This window comes from Gobio gobio (genome assembly GCF_949357685.1).
Source record: "Gobio gobio genome assembly, chromosome: 10".
Classification (NCBI taxonomy): domain Eukaryota; kingdom Metazoa; phylum Chordata; class Actinopteri; order Cypriniformes; family Gobionidae; genus Gobio; species Gobio gobio.
Genome location: NC_137116.1, coordinates 9582722 through 9596009, shown reverse-complemented (window position 1 = coordinate 9596009; position 13288 = coordinate 9582722). Strand labels below are relative to the sequence as shown.

The window sequence follows — 13288 nt, the reverse complement described above, 5'->3', positions numbered from 1 at the left end:
ATCCTGAGTTTTAGTAGATTTGTTTAGTCAAATGATCACAGACAACACTTGTTGTAACATATTTACCATTTCTGACCAGTAGGTAGACCTAGTCTAAGTTGGGTGGCAATGGTATGTCCAAAGTTCCATGCCAATATATACATAGAACAGTTTTTTCAGGGTTGGCTAGTAAGGTGGAAAATTGCCCTTCTAGGCACACGGTTCAAAAGGTTCAGCAGAAACAGGTTTTCGACATATACTTCTATATCACAGAACTCAATCAGAATATGAAATAACAAATCTAACAGAGACAATAGATGCTGTGTACATTCAGTGCTTTTCTTCTCATAAATATCCCCCCATATGCATACTGACAACAGAAGGTCACACACAAAAACATAAATTAATGCAAAGAAAGCTCTCGCTCATACACATGGAGGCAAAATGAACCATCCGTACACATCAGGGGTTGAGGTACAGGAAGAGCTGCGAGCAATAATTATAATTATCTCTGATTTACAATGTGATGTAAAAGGAGGCCAGTTCAGGGCCACACACACACACACACATTCTCATTACAGAAATTAAAAACAATATATATATATATAATGTAAATGTTTATTGCACAGGTGTGTTCATTTTCCCTATGGTATAATATGTCATTAGTTCAGTGAGTTCATACACAAACATTTGCATTTTTATAATGCATTTTATAGCAGTCCTGGATAACATGTATTAACAATAATACTTGAAGAATGAAAAATCTGCGGATTTGTTTTCAGGGTGAATCTGTATGACTATCGGGCCATCTGTAGGGTGTACGCACAGACCAGTGATACAGCACACACACTCTTACATGTGAGTACTGCTTACAGTACATCTGTTAAGTTGCATGTATTCTTCATTCCAGTTTTTCTGATTCTGTGTCTTTATATGGTTTCTCTCATATTTTTGCAAAAGCAAAACACTGAAACATATTTTCTTATTTGCCCCATCATTTAAGTGCTCGTTACACACAGCTCATAATATCAGCTTCACATCGGTTCACTGCAGACGTCCCCATCAAAATAGTATCATCATGTTTGGATACTTTCATGCATAATGTCTATACGTGCATCAATGGTTACACTTTATTTCAATAGTCCCCTTTTGTCAGGGTTTGTGAAGGGAAAGGAGCGAGGACTCAATGATGCAGTTGAATAATGGACTTTATAATGATGATAACAACAAAATAAAACAAGATAAAACAAACTACCCGAGGGGGAAAAACAGACTTGGCTAGGCTTGACTTGACTGGAGCAGGAAACCATGAGGTTAATACGACGACGATACCGCACTGGACTGCAAACACAAGGATATTAAATAGGGAACAAACAAAAGAGGGTAACGAAGGAAGACAGGTGGGGCAAATGAACCAATAATCTGGAAACAAGGTGGGCGGGGTTAGACAATGGACACGAGCACATGTCACAAAGAAACACTTAACAAGACATGTGCTCACACCAAACATGACATGAACATGCAGCTAATGAGAACTCATCAGCTGCATGTTCACACAAAACATGACAACATGACGTAGCACGTAGCCAGTGAAAAACACCAACCACGTGCTACACAACATAAGACAAAACATAACATGAAAGCACACGGCCGATGAAAACATGAACCGTGTGCTACACAGACAGAAGAGCACGCGCTCACGTGACAAGACAGAGTGACAAAACAAACACGCGGAGCATGAATGTCCGAATCCCAACCCAAAACTGAAACCCAAACTAGACCGAAGTGCTGGGATCCGAACACCACGCCCGCACACAAAACACAAGGACAGAAGAGCACGCAGCTCGAGCATGCTCAAAGCTGCGCGCTCACACAAGACAAACAATACAGGAGTGTCAGGGCTCTGTCACAAACCAAGAGTAAACTAGACCGAAGTGACAGAACCCTGACACCTTTAGACATTCTACGAACTATAAGTAACTTTGCAACTACATGTCAACAAACTCTCATTAGACCATTAGAGTATTAGTAGGCCTACAATGTAGTGCAAATGTACTATAAATTATATTTAAACAAAATTGTAAATAATGAAAACAATCAAACAGATTAATAGTAAATGATTGATGAGTTATTAATTGATACACTATATATCACTTATAAATCATTGTAGTATTTATGTCAAACTTTTTTAGTTGACATGTAGTTGTAAAGTTACTTATAGTCAGTATTGGGGGTAACGCATTACAAGTAATGCAAGTTACGTAATCAGATTACTTTTCCCAAGTAACTAAAGTAACGCATTACTTTTAGATTTACAATAAAATATCAGATTTACTTTTTTAAACAACGCAAGTTACTTTGTTTTCCCATGTATTGACGGACAATGTATTGGTTTGTTTGATCTGCAGCATCTACTGTACAAACGTGAATTTTGCTTATTCATTTAGCTTTTGATGTGAAACGGCCTTTATATTTGCAAAAAATATAACCCTTTTATATTAAAAACAAGCAAGCCCAGCCCAGATGAGAAAAGGTAACGGTAACACTTTATAAAAACGTTTAGTTATAAGTCATTTACAAGTTATTAGTTAATGATGAACTAATCATTTTCAAAACATGACTATATGTTCACAAATGATTAATAGATGATATGCTAATATTTTATGTTTTGTTAATTCAGTTATAAGTCATTTATTAATTATTAGTGAATGATGAACTAACAATTTACAAAACATGACTATACAAATATAACTTATTAATAAGTGGTATGCTAACGATATACAAATGTGCTGTAAATTATCTTTAAAAAAATGTTAATCTTGGACAAATTATGAACAGACCATTAGTACATTTTCAGTATAAGCTGGTCTGTGTTCAAAAGCACAAACATGCAGGTCTGCTAAATCAGCATTTTGTAAGAAGAGTAATGTAGTTGTTTTCAAGGGGATAAACATGTATTAATTGCTTACAGATGATGCGTAAAGGCTTGAATAAATAATTTACAAAGCTTTCTGCATCCCCTAATCTAAAGTGTGAACCATTCATCACTTGTAAATGTGTTATATATCATTTGTATATCTTTGTTACTTTTTACATTGCTTGTATGCATATACAAGTCATTTACAACACTTTCTGCATCCCCTAATCTAAAGTGTAAACCATTCATCACATATATGATATATATATGGATATGCGGTATAGCATACCCCTTATTAATAATTTATGAATTTGTTAACTAATAATTTATAAATGATTTAACTGAATTAACAAAACATAAAATGTTAGCATATCACTTATTATTCATTTGTGAATGTATAGTCATGTTTTGTAAATGATTAGTTCATCATTAACTAATAACTTATAAGTGACTTATAACTGAACGTTATTATAAAGTATTACCCTGTCACATGTACTCTTTGATGGCTCTGCCACATCCATAACCAAAATCCTGCCATAATAATTTAACAACTCTGTGCCTCTCTGTGTTTGATTGCTTATTGTTCTTTTCTTGCAGCCCTACTTTGCTCTATTCGCAGCTGTCCGGTGGCTACTGACTGAGTTTGTCATGTAAGTCTCTGATCTTATGAACTCGTCTCTGATGTTTTGAGTTTTACAAATCTGAAAACTTCAGTACAAATGTAAAATCTAAATAAGATTACTGTACTTCTTAATATATCTTATCCTCTTTCCAGTACCTGCTTTCATTATTGCCCTTTTTCCTTTGCTTTTGCAGATTTCTGGTTGAGTTCAACCTGTACAGCTGGTGGTACTCTGACCTCACCATTAAGGGTATGTTTGATAGTATGTGTTTATGAGGCTGTGTCTGATGTGTTGATGGCATCAGGGGCCTTATTTAAAAAATGTTGCATAGAAACTATCTTACATTTGATCTTACAATCATTTCTCCAATGTGCGTACGTGTGATTCAGAGAACGAACGTACGCACACAAAAAACGTGTGCTCTTCCAGATGTGAAATCTTTGCATGACTTGTGAAACTTCAGTTTTAACACTGGGTGACTGAAAAAACAATCTGTAGAAATAAAATGTGTGCGTTAAAGCAGGTTGAACAGAACTGCATGCCTGTCATTCATGTCTGTGTTTGCATAATTTTGTACAGTATTTTATGTCCATCCAGTGATACAGATAACCCCTGCCGCAGGAAAACTATTTGAAGAACAATGTTTTTCTCTCTGTTTCTCTCTCTAGCTCAGAGAGGAGGCAGAACTATGTTGGTCCCTTGTGATACAGAGTATCCAGCATTCGTGTCTGAGCGCACCATTAAAGAAACTGTGGGGAATATTGACTGTGAAAGCTGTGTTAAGTATGTACAATACTTACAATCACATAAACACATACATAGGACAGTTGGGGTCAGCTGAAAGACATCAAACAACCTTCATATGGTCAGTTCACTCACATACACTATATTGCCATAAGTATTGGGACACCCCTCCGTATCATTCAATTAATGTGTTCCAATCACTTCCATGGCCACAGGTGTGAAAAGCACTAGGCATGCAGACGCTTCTACAAACATTTGTGAAAGAATCTGTCGCTCTCAGGAGCTCATTGAATTCAAGCGTGGTATCGTGATAGGATGCCACCTGTGCAATAAGTCCATTCATGAAATTTCCTCACAACTAAATATTCCACGGTCAACTGTTAGTGGTATTATAACGAAGTGGAAGCAATTGGGAACAACAGCCACGAAGTGGTAGGCCACGTAAAATCACAGAGCGGGGTCAGCGCATGCTGAGGCGCACAGTGCACATAAGTCGCCAACTTTCTGCAGAGTCAATAGCTACAGACCTCCAAACTTCATGTGGGCTGCTGATTAGCTCAAGAACAGTGCGTAGAGCTTCATGGAATGGGTTTCCATGGCCGAGCAGCTGCATCCAAGCCTTACATCACCAAGTGCAATGCAAAGCGTGGGATGCAGTGGGGTAAAGCACGCCACCACTGGACCCTAGAGCAGTGGAGATGTGTTCTCTAGAGTGATCAACCACGCTTCTCTGTCTGGCAATTCCATGGACGAGTCTGGGTTTGGCGGTTGCCAGGAGGCCGGTACTGCATTGTGCAAGTGTAAAGTTTGATGGAGGGGGGATTATAGTGTGGGGTTGTTTTTCAGGGGTTGGGCTTGTCCCTTTAGTTCCAGTGAAAGGAAATGTTAATGCTGCAGCATACCAAGACATTTTGGACAATTTCATGCTCCCAACTTTGTGGGAACAGTTTGGGGATGTCCCTTTCCCCAACATGACTGCGCACCAGTGCACAAAGCAAGGTCCATAAGGACATGGATGAGCGAGTTTGGTGTGGAGGAATTTGACTGTCCTGCGCAGAGTCCTGGCCTCACAAATGTGCTTCTAGTAGAATAGTCAAACATTCCCATAAACAAACTCCTAAACCTTGTGGAAAGCCTTACCAGAAGAGTTGAAGCTGTTATAACTGCAAAGGGCATGGGCCAACTCCATATTAAACCCTATGGATTAAGAATGGGATGTCATTAAAATTCATGTGCATGTAAAGACAGACGTCCCAAAACTGTTGGCAATAGCTATATTGTATACTTCTTTAACCTTAAATACTCCTTTTCCATCAAAATGATGCTAGTTCTCATGAAGGAGCCAGTGCTCGCAAAACTGTCTGCCATACCCTGTATGTAATAAGAGGGAAGATGATGATTAAGAAATAAATCATTAGCCTTAAATCTTCGATCTTTAACCAGCGTGCATTTGTGTAAACACACGTGTAGGTGGAGAGCTCATTCGTTTCAGTATACGAACACTTGTCTACCTACATACAGATTCCTTACAGCATTGACGCCTCTTCCTGAAGAAGACACTTTCATCCACACTTTTCTTTTTTGGTGCAGATAAAAAGGCAGTCTTTGAATTTAACTGGCTCTCTCGTGTCCTTCCCAGATCATTTGTCATTCAGCAGATTCCCAGCAGTAATCTTTTCATGGTGGTCATTGACAACACATGTGACTGCAGTGACTTGGGACCCGTCACCATGGACCCCGTCGAAATTATGTATATCCTTATTGAAAAACTAGGTGCTGTCACTATAATTTTATTTCATTTTCTTAGCCTTTCATTTCACGCTAATATCCCACTGTGGAGACCATGGTTACACTTTATTTCAGTAACACATTAGTTTAGGGTCCAATTCTCACTATTAACTAGTTGCTCATTAACAAGCATATTTCTAGGATATTGGCTTATGAAGCACACATTAATGCCTTATTCTGCATGACCATATTCTGCATCCCTTAATCCTACCCATTATCTAAACTTAGCAACTACCTTTCTAACTATTAATAAGCAGTAATTAGGAGTTAATTGAGGCAAAAGTCATAGTTAATAGTTAGTTAATAGAGAATCGGTCCCTAATCTAAAGTGTCCCTAATCACACTTTAGATTAGGGACCGATTCTCTACCGATTCTATAAGTAATTTAGCAACTACATGTCAACTAACTCTAGGGTTCGGGTTAGTAGAATAAGTTGACATTTACTTTCAAAGTTACTTATAGTTAGTAGACTGTCTAAAGTGAACTATCGAAATAAAGTGTCATTCCCGTTGTATTCAGAATCTTTTTGATTTTAATAGTTGAATAATTTAAATTTTAAACAGCAGATAAAAGTAAAAGCTCCTGTGGCCAGTTGCATAAAAACTGCTTAGACTAGTCTTAAAAATTTGTCATAAAAAGGTAAATCGGACAAGTTAGAGTGATTGCCTCTTGTTTAAATGCTAGTTGGTCAAACTAGTTCTTAAAACACAGTTTTAACATGATGGCTATACGTTTATGCAACTGGCAATTTGCTTCTCTATGGTCTTTGTTTTCCTCTATGTTTTCAAAACTGTCCTTTGTCGGATTTTTTCCCTTAATTCCATTGCACATAATGAGTCTCTGAAATGTGAACGGTTGAAGTTTCAGAAGGACAGAAGGCGGCCAGACACGTGCCACCCCTTCCATCATGAGGTACGGCAACAAGCGAGAACTGAAAAGAGTTTTAGCTGTGACAGAGGTTCAGAAATGTTTTAAATAACCATTTATTGCAGGTAGATGCTACTTGCAGACCAGTCTAAATAGCAACATGCATTATTAGCATTTGAATGTTTTCAATATTTTATTCTTTTGTAATAGCAACGCCATGGCACCATATTGTAGTGTTGTAGTCCTCGAGACCGGTCTTTTTTGAAGGTCTTGGTCTTGTCTTGGTCTCAGACTTAAGCCCGGGACACACTGCACGATCTTCGGCTGTCCCAAACGAAAGATTGCCATCGTGAAACAATTGTGATGATTTCTGTGATCGTTGCTCCTAATCGGTGGTCCTATGTCGTACAGTGAGAGGGGTTCAAAGATGGCCGTTGTCACAGTCTTGAGACCTTTGATCATTTTCTGACAGTGTCAGAAGTTCAGCATGATCCCCGCACCGTGTGTTTGCTGCCACGGCCTACGTCTACTGACCAGCCAATAAAAATACGACATGAAATCAACGCGACATGTCGCTAAAACTTAAAAATTCTTCCCTTCCTCTTTCGCCACGTCCTCTTTTTTCAGCACACTTAAAAACTACAACTGCCAAAGTGTGATTCATCATGGTGTTTTTATTTACCACTAGCGCACGCTGATGTTGGTGCATTGTCTGATTTATTTTTTAACATCATTAGTGATGTAAAACTTCCTGCTTCAGATGCAATTAATAAACCATTTCGGTAACACTTTACTTGAAGGGGTGTGCATAAGACATGACACTTTCATAATCATGACATGACACAAGTTTTTATGCATGTTTATGACAACTGTCATTAAGTGTCATTGGCTCAATTATGTCATTTTTAATGCAAAGATGACATTATTTGAGATGTCTTAGTTATGACAACTTGACATAAACCAATACATCATAACCTGTCAGTGTCTTTGTCATGACAACTTGACATTAGACAACATAACCGGTCATAAACATGACATAGCAGATTAATTATCAAACTTAAGAAACGACTTAGCTTTATAGGTTAACATTAGATTAAACTGTTATGTGGTTGTTTTTAACATTGGCTGTCATGAGGCTATTATAATGTCATGATTTTTTTATGACAATTTTTTTCAGTGGTACAAATTGAATTTGTCATTAAGTGTCAATGCTCTGTCAAATTATTTTAGAACAGTGTCATAAATATTCTTCTTGACCTAAACTATGGTGTCATAGAGAAAATCATTGAAAACTCACCTCAAAATGTGGCAGCACTGGTTAGGTGTACGCCATTATGATGGTGTCTTACCTGGACTTATCCATGATGTAAAAAAGCATTTCAAGAAAATATAAATGTGTGGGATGCGGTAATTAACTGTTTTTGCAGTGATATGGACCAAACGCTGCATTGCTTAACCCACCATTGTACTGTTTTCATTTAATTTTGGGTGAATCAGTCTCCAAATGCAATAAAATATAATTTTATCCATTTTAATTATTATTATTGGATGATTGATTTTATCAAAATCCATGACATTATAATGGCCTCAGTCAACATCAAAACCAACCACGACAGTTTAATGTTAACCCTATAAAGCTAAGTGGTTTCTTAAATTTGATAATTGATCTGCTATGTCATGTTTATGACAGATTTATGACAGGTTATGATGTCTTGGTAATGTCAAGTTGTCATGACAAAGACACTGACAGGTTATGATGTATTGGTTTATGTCAAGTTGTCATAACAAAGACATCTCAAATAATGTCATCTTTGCATTAAAAATGACATAATTGAGCGAAAGACACTTAATGACAGTTGTCATAAACATGCATACAAACTCCTTCATATTCATGACGTGTCATGTCATGATTATGAAGGTGTCATGTCAGTCTTATGCACTAATTTGATTCATTTATTGTGCTGGTTTACTGTGCAGAAATGAATGAGGGGTTCTGTCAAAAATGTCACTAAAATGAAGATATTGTTGCTAAAAAGAACTTGTATGAGATCTGGATTTTTATATTATAACATGCGATATCATTAAGCAATATCACAAGAGCAAGATAACTGTTTTCACAAATTTGAACATGACTGCAAACATGATATTGCTTTTATACAAACATTCAATAAAAAAAATTAAAAAACATTCTCAACATTATTTATTTGTAATTTACCAATTCAGCATATTCTGTACCACCTCTGCAGTGCAAAGATTAATTTTGTTGTTAATAATTTAATTTGATTGGTATAACAGCTCTATATAGTGTCTTATTCTAATTATATTTATTTATTCAAATCTTTATGAATTTAAGGGGTGCTGGTCTGGTCTGGTCTTGGTCTTGGTCTCAAGGTCTTTACTACAACACTACCATATTGTCAGCAAGCTTTAGAGTAATAGTAAACTAATATTTATTGATAGAAAATGATTCAGATAAGCTGAAAACTCTTCACATTCCATTTCTGCAATTCAGTAGAAAGGATTTTACATTGCTAACATTGGAATCAGATGCACATTGGTGGCCACTGCCTGCATGGCAAAAGTTTCCAGCTTTCGTACTCAGCCATAGAGTTCATAATTCTGATATTAAATAATGTTGTCCTTGTTTGATCCTTCTGCAGGAAAACTCAATGGAGTGTGGTGGTTCCGTGAGCTTGACTCCATCACTAACAGCCACAGTTCTTGTATTCCTGATAGTCACCATCTTTCCCAGGTGATGAAAACAGGCTCCGCCCCCTTCTCCCTCCTCGGCCAGTTTGACTCCGTCCAGCATGCAAAAAGTGATTATATAAATATTGATTTACACTGAAAAACTTAACTCATCAGAATCACTTGTTGATAGACAGCTTCATACAGAAAAATATATATTTTAAGGTAGCACTTTACATTAAGATTTAATTTATTAGCATTAGTTAATGCATTAACTAACATGAACTGACAAAGAGAAATATATTTTTACGGCATTTATCAACCTTTGTTAATGTTAGTTAATATAAAAAGATGTTTGTTCACGTTAGTTCACAGTGCATTAACGAATGTTTACAGATACAACTTTTAATTTTGATAATATATTAGTAAATGTTGAAATTAACTAAGATTAATAAATGCTGTTGAATTATTGTTCAATGTAGTTAACTAATGTTAACAAATGAAACCTTACTGTAAAGTCTTACCATATTTTATGTTCACATAGTTAATAGGAAACATTTTACAAGCAAGGCTACAGGAGACTGGTAACTGTGCTAATGAACTGAATTTAAGTAGGATATCTACAATCACATACAATTGTGTCATAAATTTGAAATTTCTTGTTCTGTAACAAGTTATGGTATTTATGATTTTCAGCCATACAACTGTGACAAATGCAATAGTGACGTGTGTAACAAGAGTGGATGTTCTGTGTGGACATTGCCTTATATAAGAGATACAACTGCAGTTTGTGTACTTTTGAAATAAATCTTTATAAAAATACAAAGAGACAAAGGAGTGAGTTGATGTTTGATGATTTTGTTTTTGCACATTTGTGTGCATATTTATCATGCGTGTTGCCATTCTGTGCACAAGTCTCATGTCAGTTTAAAGTTCAGTTCTGTCAGCAGAACTCAAGACAAGAGGAAGAGAGATTGTGGAGTGTGTATGCATGGATAGATTGATGCAGAATAGCTTGCGTAGCTTTAATACATTTTATTGGCAAAGGGTTAGTGACTTTTTCCATATCTCATAGTTAAACATCCTTACATTCAGCGTCAAGTGCCTCAAATTAAAACTCCTGAATATCTTTTAACATTTCTAACGTTTCCGATCCGTGAGTGTGATGTCTGGTGCTGAGTTTATCTAGACAGAAGTCTGGTCAAATAATGATAATATGCATAATGCTCTTAGAAAACATCTCAGTTATGTATATAACCCTCGTTCCCTCATCTCAGTTATGTATGTAACCCTCGTTCCCTGAAGGAGGGAACGGAGACGTCATGTCGGATGACCAACAAATAGGAATCTCGCTAGAGAAGCTAATCTACATAGAGTGTAAGTAGCAGCGCGGGTACATAACGAGTAGCAGGTACAATGCAATACTTCATTTTCTGAGGAGCCGAGCCAGTGGACCAGCAGTTGTGGTGACAGACGTGGCATCTCCGTTCCCTCCTTCAGGGAACGAGGGTTACATACGTAACCACGATGTTCCCATCGGCTTCCGTTTAGGAGCAACTGTGGAAGATGCACTTATTGGATCCCCTCAGGGTCACACATACGGTACCCACCCTAGAACCGGTTCTCAGGGATTCAACAGCAATAAGCCTAGCACCAGACGCTCCACCAGGCACCGAAGGTGTTGGAGGACTCGACAAGTTCTTAGCTCTGGAGAATATAAGCACCAGAGTTCAGGTCGTATTACAGTCGGGTCTCTCTGTGCTTCTACTCATTTGAGTTGAGAACACAGGAGGATACCGGCTCTACACGAAGGCTATAGAATCTAGCGAACATGTTAGGTGTTGCCCAGCCCGCAGTTCTACAAATATCTGTTAGCGAAGCGCCACGTGCCAGCACACAGGAGGATGCAACACTTCTGGTAGAGTGAGCTCTCAACCTGAGCGGGCAGGGCAGTAAGCCAAGGCGATGGCATCCACTATCCAGTGGGCCATCCTCTGCATGGAGACAACCTTTCCCTTCTGCTGGCCTCCATAGCAGACAAAGATCTGCTCAGAGTCCCTAAGCTTTGTGTTCTGTCCATGTACAAATGCAGAGCGCAGATGGGACAGAGCAAATCCAGGACTGAGTCTGCCTCCTGCCTCGTTAACCAAAAATGCCAGCAGGTCCTTTACCCTTTATAGAGGCCAGTGCGGTCAGCAGCAAAGTCTTCATAGACAGAATCTTTGGCTCTACTGACGGCAAAGGCTCAAATGGGGCATTCTGAAGTGCTCTAAGCACCAGAGCAAGATCCCAAGAGGGCATGGAGGGAGGTTGAGGATGATTTAACCGTTTGTCCCCCCTAGGGACCTGATGACCAGGGGCCTCATTTATAAAACTTTGCGTAGGATTTGCGTCAGAAGTGGCGTACGGATGAAACATAGGACGTGCGTACGCACAGGAATATTCGGATTTATAGAACCGTGCGCACGCACATCCTACGCAGTTTTCCCTTAATAAATCACAATCAATTCTAAATGTAGCGCAGCTTTTGCGGCTTCATGTCATGCCCATAGTTGCCCATAAATAGTCCGTGAAACGCCCACAAGTTAATATTCATCGATTGCGAAATCATGGCAAACACAGTGAGGAAATTAAAAAAACGTAACTTCACTGTGAAGTAGAAGTTATCGTTGGCGAGGTGGCGAGGTGCATTGTGATGGGGCATTTTATTTCCATCCATTTAATTGCATTTGACAAGTTACATATGTCGGTTATAATCTACGTGGAAATGGGAAATAGTTGAGTGTAAATGTAATGTCTTGCAGCTTTCTGAATGGTTGAGACATACGTCATATGTTATTTTATCAAAAATAAAACAAACTAAAGGCATATGCATGAATACCATGATTCCGTAGCTGATAAATAAATTTTTACTATGAAAACAACTTTCCCCAGTGGACAATTACTACATCTATCTATCTATTTATCTATCTATCTATATATAATCCCTAATTATCGATCTGTCTGTCTATCTTATTGCATCTATATGTGCTCCGCCAGATGGACACATTGGCGAGAAAATCAGTTTTGTACATTATTTCGTTCTGTTTACCATAATATTTATGAGGATGAATTGCATAACATGGCAATATTATTGCAGAACATATTTCACAAATATTTTACACAACGGTCTACAGTTTCACGTGTTTCTTCCTTCTGCCGACGATGTCGCCATTTCTCATTTCACCCGTTTTTGTGCGTACGCCTGGGTCAGAGCTTGCGTGAAGGACCGCACATTTTCCCGTCAAGTTTGCTTTTTATAAATACCAATTATTGCGTAGAGAGCGGCGTACGCCTTCTTTTGTGCGTACGCAATGTTTATAAATGAGGCCCCAGGTCGTGCTTCCCAACCGACTTACCTCCAATGGGGTCATGATATGTAGATGTTGCGGCAGCATACATTTGGAGGGTGCATTCGCTCCAGCCCTTGCTGCAGAAAGGAAAGCACAGACCCGATAGAACATCTTCGGGGGTCTTCTCGGTGAGAAGAACACCACTTGACGAACAGGTTCCACTTCAAGGCAAAAGCATGTCTCGTAGATGGTGCTTGAGCCAAAGTGATGGGGTTACGTACCTCTTGGGGTAACCTAGAACCTCTGCGTCTTTTTCCAGAGGTCTGGGCGTGGGTGTTATAGGGTGTCC

General features: G+C 38.3%; 1 protein-coding gene across 1 annotated transcript in view; it reads left to right on the top strand.

The window, feature by feature from the left end:
• Positions 1-9911, top strand: part of cacna2d3a (calcium channel, voltage-dependent, alpha 2/delta subunit 3a) — a gene marked incomplete at its 5' end in the record, with an annotated part of 142230 nt that extends 132319 nt beyond the window's left edge. Inside the window, 7 exons of the mRNA XM_079826478.1 lie at positions 762-837; positions 3494-3546; positions 3713-3768; positions 4188-4302; positions 5903-6013; positions 6880-6964; positions 9580-9911. Of these exons, the coding sequence (XP_079682604.1) occupies positions 762-837; positions 3494-3546; positions 3713-3768; positions 4188-4302; positions 5903-6013; positions 6880-6964; positions 9580-9675 (592 nt within the window). The 3' untranslated portion in view covers positions 9676-9911. The remainder of the gene's footprint in view (positions 1-761; positions 838-3493; positions 3547-3712; positions 3769-4187; positions 4303-5902; positions 6014-6879; positions 6965-9579) is intronic.
• Between the last annotated feature and the right edge of the window lie 3377 nt (positions 9912-13288).